General features: G+C 31.0%; 1 protein-coding gene across 6 annotated transcripts; it reads left to right on the plus strand.

Annotated features, from left to right (window-relative positions):
- The first annotated feature begins 4,837 nt into the window (after positions 1–4,837).
- Positions 4,838–7,023, plus strand: DAG2 (Dof-type zinc finger DNA-binding family protein). Of its 6 annotated transcripts, none has more exons than XM_022037403.2 (3): positions 4,838–4,989; positions 5,703–6,150; positions 6,253–7,023. In XM_022037403.2, the coding sequence occupies exons 2-3, from the start codon at positions 5,733–5,735 to the stop codon at positions 6,588–6,590; spliced, it is 756 nt and encodes a 251-aa protein (XP_021893095.1). In that variant the 5' UTR covers positions 4,838–4,989; positions 5,703–5,732; the 3' UTR covers positions 6,591–7,023. The 6 variants fall into 6 exon arrangements, with proteins under 6 accessions (XP_021893095.1, XP_021893091.1, XP_021893090.1 ...); XM_022037401.2 differs by lacking the exon at positions 4,838–4,989 and adding an exon at positions 5,130–5,482; XM_022037399.2 differs by having other exon boundaries at positions 5,703–7,023.
- The last annotated feature ends 236 nt before the right edge of the window (positions 7,024–7,259 follow it).

Here is a 7,259-nt window from a genome sequence, read left to right on the forward strand (position 1 = left end):
TTTGATAATTTCATTTTTTTTAAGTATTGCATTAAGCACTCTGGACTTTATATTGTGTATTCTTCCATCCTTTCTAAAATGATGTGTGTGTTTATAACTTTAGGGATTATGTCTTATGGTGTTTGTTTGACATCTTTGATTTCTATTCTTTATTGGAGGTTTAAGGAGACTTTTACTATGCTTAAGTTTTTTAAGGCCATATTTTATGTAGCTTTCTTCTATAGCTCCTTATCACCAAAGTGCAACATGTTTTTACTTTTATTGAAGCCTTCATTGTTTTCTTTTCACCTGTGGTCACTTATGTATTGCAAGTACTCCAAGAAGTTGGGGGGTCTTCCTGTTGTATTTATATTATTTTGTAACTTGTTTCTTGTTGTTATGCTAAATTTTCTCTGTTGTTCTGCTAAATTTTCTCTGTTGTTCTTTGTTAATAGTTATATTATTTTTTTACACTTTGTTCTTTTTTAAGTGTGGTTGTGGATATTGGCTACCTTTAGGTAACTTTTGTTAACACTTTCCTATCAGTAAAAGTTTTCCATGTTTTGTGGAAAAAAAAATGTTCTTCATAAGAAAATTAAAATTTGAGGCCATATACATAAGGAGTGCATCCTTATCTGAATTACCTTAATTTCCTTACTAGTGGTGGTAAATAGGTCTTAAAAGGACAATTTTATATAAAATAGAATTAAAATAAGAAGATTTAACATCTACTAGTTTTTAATGCTATCGGTAAGGGTCATATGACTGTGGTGTGGAAGGTAATGAGTATGATTTTGGTTAAAGTGCTTAGTGGATAATGATATTGATCTATAATATTAGTTTTTTTACAACTTGTATACGATATTTTATTATTTTGCAATCACTAATAGAAGAATTAGTTTTATATTAAGAGATAACTGAGGTGCTTTGAGTTACTTTTAGGCTTAAATTGCACATTATAAAAAAAAATCATTTACTGAGATTAGGCTATTAGGAGTATAAAGTTTTAGCTTTAGATACTCATCAAATATAATAAAATGTAATATCCCTAGTCTTTAAATACTCTTAGAGTATAATGAAATATGAGGTGTTATCTATTTCAATTACCTATTTTGGTATTCCTTTTGGAGTTAATTCAAATAGGCTTACAACATAATTTGAATAAATTAACAATTAGGTTAACATAATGACATACTATATTCTATTTATGGGTGTTTGCACTGGCCACTTTGATTCAGTCAGTCTGTATTATCTATGTTTTTTATGTTCTTGTGATGACTCATGTTGTGGTATCTAAAAGTGTGGATAACATATTAAGAGATTTTTTTTCAAAGATGACGAAGGTGAAAAAGGTAATTCATTGTATTTGTTTTTGAAAAATAAGATAAACTTTATTGATATAATATTAAAACTATTAGTAATACACTAGTAGAAACCTAATGTTACGAAACATACAAAATAACATTAGTCAAACAAACATCATATTATGGTGTATTTCAGCATGATGTGTGTGTTGATGGGAGTTGAGAGGTTGACCTAAAGGCCTTATGAAGAGTGCCTCATACTTAGAGAGATGTTTGTAATCCAATGACATATGGAAAAACTTCTTCTAATAGAAATGACAATAACAAGTCATTAACATTGGATCTTTTTGAAACTAAATGGTATAATGAGAGTTTATGATATAAGAACCATCAATTGTGAATTTGGGAGGAGGAGAAAGAGAGCCATCAACATATCTAAAAAGATTTTGATAGAATCTATGAAGAAATTAAGTCTTTCAAAAAAATAATTGATGGATGTGAATTTGATAGAAATTGAGTAATGGGAGATAGTTTAAAAAGATATTACTGAAGAGGAGTTGGTAGAAGACATGAGTGGGTTGATCTAAGATGAAGATGAAAGAGAGTTTATTTCAAGATTTGGCTCGGATACCATATTATTTCGTGAAATGAAACGGATGATCTTTATTCACAATTTTTTATAGCATATGTACAAGTGAATCCAAATGAATAGAGAATAAAAAAGTAATAAATATAAAATAATTACATAATGAATCTAAAATATACAAGAGACATTTAATATGTTTAACATTCTTGATATGAATCACCTACTACTATTAATTAAAATACTTTAACATTATTACTTGGAGGTTGGGGTGTCTTAAAGGAAGATATTGTGTGTCATTTATGGGAATGTACCATATATCCTGTTTCTCTTAATTCAAGATCTAGTATAGGCTTTTAGGATATGGAGAAATATCGTACAATTAAAGGAGATGAAAGACAAGGAACTTTAGCAGGATGATAATTTTGTTTTTAGAGTAGGAATGGAGATTAAATCTTACTTATACTGATGTATGAGCTTAAGTGGCTCATTGAAAAATTAATTCACTTATTAGTCTCTCTTGGGTTTTGAAGGGAATTTATTGTCAGTTTTGAGCTTAATGATTGCTGAATTAACTCCTTATATTAATGTATTATTAAGGTAACACTCGCTTAAGTTAATAGAAAACATAATTCACTTGTATGCCATGTGCTAAAACAAAAGTCGGTATGAGGATACCTTAGTGGCATGACTTTAAAGGGAATATACCTACATTTTATTAGCTTGGTTTTTTTCCTTACTTATTTTCATATTTTTATACTCAACAACGTTAACATTTGATTAAAGGGCTTACTCCATTGTTTGATTGAAAACTTTGTTCTTTTTTGTTTTCACCTTATTAAAGTAAATCATGAGCTCATTTAATATGGAACTTGATAAATCATCAAACTTTTTAATTACAAGTATTACATGATTAAATTTTCTAGGAAGATTTTTAAAATATTTTTGAATTTTTTCTTTTACATTATATTCATAATTTCTTATGTAATTATAGTTATTCTAGAAAATAGATCACGTCATATCTTAAATTATTATCACTTAGTCGCAAAAATTTTAGAACTTACTAAAAATTATTTTTCAAAACCTTCAAATTAATTGCAGGTTGGGAACTATCCATAATCCAAAATTTGTGGAAGATGGTTTCATTTAACCTAGGTAAATAAAACACAATGCTCTTACATCATTCATTTGCTTTCTTTACATTCTTTCCTCTTTGTTGTTGTTCGTGTTACTTAATCTTAACATTACAAATATTTTGAAAGAAAAATATTGTCCTAATCTACTCTCGTGTAGTATATCTTATCTTACATTAGAAAAATGTTTTGATCCAAATACATTCTATCTATTGTCTCTAATAAAGATAAGCACTTAGTGTTGAGAATAGTTAATTAAAAATTAAATTTTATTTAAATTTAGAAAATTTAGATGGATATCTAATTACATAGTAATTAATTTGTAGTCAGTTAAAAGTTAAATTTTATTTTTATATTTAAAATATTAGAATAGATAACTACCATATATATGATTATATTAATTTAATTTTTATATTTTAAATTTTGAATAAATATATGTAAAATTTTATGTTGATATATATAATTGTAATTAATATTAACACATTATATTTATTTTTTATTAAAAAAAAATAAAAAGTGTGATGTAACGTTTTCCAATAATATATATATATATATGTATATATATTTGTAGGAGATGAAAATTTTTTTTGGAGATGAGATGTGCGAGTAATGGAAGCCGTAGATAATAAAAATATTATTGCACGAGTTTGTGGCGGTGCAAAAGGGGAGTATAATCTGCATATGTGGCTGTAGATTATTAAATCATGAGAAAGCAAAGAAAGTTGCTTAAGAAATAAGCTTTTCATTAGCCTTAATCTCTTCCTTAACTGCATTTAATTATAGTAACCATCCAAACCCACTTAAACCCCAATTTGGTTTCCACCAATTTCCAGCTACACCAGCTGCTGCCTCCATTTTTCAAAATGCAAATCAGCGGCTACCCTGTGATTTTCGTCTTCTTCTTCTTCTTCTTCTTCATTTATACATACATACATTTATCTATATGTATAATTTACCATTCTTTAATGGAAATGGGTAAAAGGTAAGAACCAAAAAAGAAAAAGAACAAGTCTTCTACCGTACACGTACGTAATTCTATTATTACAAAAAGAAAAGAAAAATTCCATTACATTTCATTTTTACGTCCTTCTACTCTATCCCTCTATTTAATTTCTCTCCTAATTATGTCCTGTTTTGAGTTAAATTAATTATAACATTAACAATTAATTATACTGACTAGAATATGGGTGCTCACCTGTGAGACGTATGTGACCCCAAAAAGAAGTAATTTTCATATTCTGTCTTCAACTTTTGGAGACAAAATGTCTTAACTACTGCATGCCATTAATAAAAAGAGATAGGCTACTAAGATTTAGATTCTTTTCAAGGATGATTTGTCTTCAACTCAGAATATAATGCAGGGAAACACGAGTCTTAGCTTTCAAAAACTGACTATAATTGATTCTCAGAACGATTGAGATACATCTATAGTTCAAAGTTTTGAGAAACGTGAAAAGTTATAATGCAGTGTTTGGGAGAATCTCTTTGACAAATTACTGGACGATGGAATTAAAGGTGATTGTGAAATAAAAATCTTTATCTAAAATTTGAGACTCCAAACAAAACCTAAGTCTTGTTTGATGGAGGAACACATTAAAATGGAGGGGTGAGAAGAGAAGAAGGAGAAGAAGAATATGAAGACTAATTAAAACGCCATTTTCATCATCAGGTCAAAAAGTAGAAACCCACCCACACAGCGTACACACTCATAATTCCACCCACGATGATTTAATAAATATAATGCACAGTATTAGAATAACCGGGACAAAAATTCCCCACATAAAATAGCTCCAAAAAGCTTATAGTGTGTAGAAATTAATTATGTATATATATATATATATTATATGAGAGAATAGTCAAAACTAACACAAACACATCCCTCTTTCTTTGTTCCCATCATATTCATAAAGTGAAAGCCAACACATAAAGCCAGCACGCAAACAATCTAAAACATTCTTTCTTGCACTAAGAGCAGCTGCAGACAAAGGAGGTGAACTCTCTCTCTCTCTCTATCTCTCTCTGATCTTTTTCTCCCTCTCTCTCTCTCTCTCTGAAGTCATCGTTTGCTTTTCTTTCACTTTTCTTTTTCTGAATTTATGGAGGCTGCTAAATGGTCACAGGTGCGTAGAAATTTGTTTCTTGATCTGTTTGTTTTTTCTGGACAATTTTGAATTTTAATTTATTCAGAGTTTTTTCCTTTCCTTTTTCTCTTTTATGACGAGGTCGAAAATGAATCCAAGTTCCACTACTGCTAAAATTTGTTGAGGCAGTGCAAGTTTGTCTGTTTTTATGTCCTTTTTTTTCTTTATAGTTCTCTCTGAGATTATATTCATGGAGAGTGCATATATATGTTCCATAGTATGTGGATGATATATCCTTTTTCAAAGATAAAAGTTTAATCCGTTCTTGAAAGATGAAAGCACTGCACTTTTTATTTCTTCACCTTTTTGCTTATGTTATTTGTGATAAAGGAATGGAAAAAGGTATTATTTGTTATTGTCATTTGTTCTTCTTTTCCATTGTTTTCTTTCTTCTCATCATAATTTTACAAGAAAGCTTTGATAAATTAATATATATTTTTGTGCTTCTTTTCTCTCTTTAATCTGCCATGGGTGAGGATATATAATATATATTTTATGTATTTAAAATCTTTTCAATTTTTTTGAATTGTTTAAAAATTAACAATGGCAGCTCTCTGTGTAGGGTTTTCAAGAGATTGGAATTGTGAATCCCATGGAGCAGATGGTGTCTAATACATGCAATCGGGGTATGGTAGAGAGAAGGGTAAGACCCCAAGAGCAATTGAATTGTCCAAGATGTAACTCAACCAACACCAAGTTCTGCTACTACAACAATTACAGTCTCACACAACCAAGATACTTCTGCAAGACTTGCAGGAGGTACTGGACTGAAGGAGGCTCTCTCAGAAATGTTCCTGTTGGAGGTGGTTCAAGGAAGAACAAGAGGTCTATAGCATCATCTGGATCATCATCATCATCGTCATCAGCAACAACAACAACATCAGCTCTATCAGCTTTAACTAGACTCCCAGATCTAAACCCACCAAGTCTCTCACAGTTTTCAACTCATCAAAATCCCAAAACCCAAAAAGGCCAAGACCTTAATCTCTCTTTCCCAGAGGGTCATCATGGTGGGTCTCAATATCTTCAAATGCCTAGAATTGAAAGCAACAAACAGCAACAAAATTCCTCCTCTTCTTCCTCTTCTTCTTACACTTCGTCTCCTCTTTCAGCTCTCGAATTGCTGGGGTCAGCTGGAAGGAATATCAACACCAGTACTATGAACGCTTTCATTCCACAGTCCATGCCGGATTCAAACTCACTCTTCCCTGCTGGGTTTCCATTGCAAGACTATAAACCAACCATTAGTTTTTCCATTGACGGGCTTGGAAACAGACCTTCAAATATCCAAGGGGTTCAAGAGAATCATGGAGGCAACAGGTTTTTCTTTCCTTTTGGGGAAATGAAGCAGCTCCCAAACGGTACAGCTGATCAAGTTGAGCAGCAAAACAAGGGGCAAGGTCCTTCAGTCGGGTACTGGAATGGGATGATGGGTGGAGGATCTTGGTAAATAAAGAATTAATGGTGAAGGAAAAAGGAGAGAGCACATGAAATTGGAACCACTCTAATTTTCTGCTTTTTAGAGTTCTTTTGTCCACGACTAACAGATGATAGGATATCACAGTATGTTTCTTTGTTTTCCTACTATATATTCTTCTTCTTATTTTGAATCTTTTGCAGAATGTAAACAGCTTTTGAAGAGGCTATTTTGGGTTAGCTTCCACATGGGCTTTAAATTTCTTATGTTAGATACTTGTGTGTTTATATAGCTAGATAGAAGAAAATGTGAATATGAGGCTGTGTTTGATGGCAAAAATGGCCTGTATTCATAAATTCTTCTGTCAGAATTATTAGGTTTCTCCTTCTCCAGTGCTTGTATGTTGATTTCTAAAGATAATATTGCATGAGAAATGAAATTTGGAACACCTGATATTCAAATGTTATTTATTATCTTTTGGCCCATTCTTGATGATCATAATTTAAGTGGGGTTCATTTGATTAATATTCTTTTCATGCTTTTGTGTTATAAATATTTATATGGGTTTGGCGATCATCTCTTTAACTCTATCTACCTAGCTTTCTTTCTATCGCGCACACACACACACACACACACAAAAAGCAGGTAATGTGTGTCAGATCCGACAAGTTATATATCCACACAGCAGTTGATGAGAATGAG

This window comes from Carica papaya, chromosome 5 (genome assembly GCF_054855325.1).
Source record: "Carica papaya isolate Zhongbai chromosome 5, ASM5485532v1, whole genome shotgun sequence".
Classification (NCBI taxonomy): domain Eukaryota; kingdom Viridiplantae; phylum Streptophyta; class Magnoliopsida; order Brassicales; family Caricaceae; genus Carica; species Carica papaya.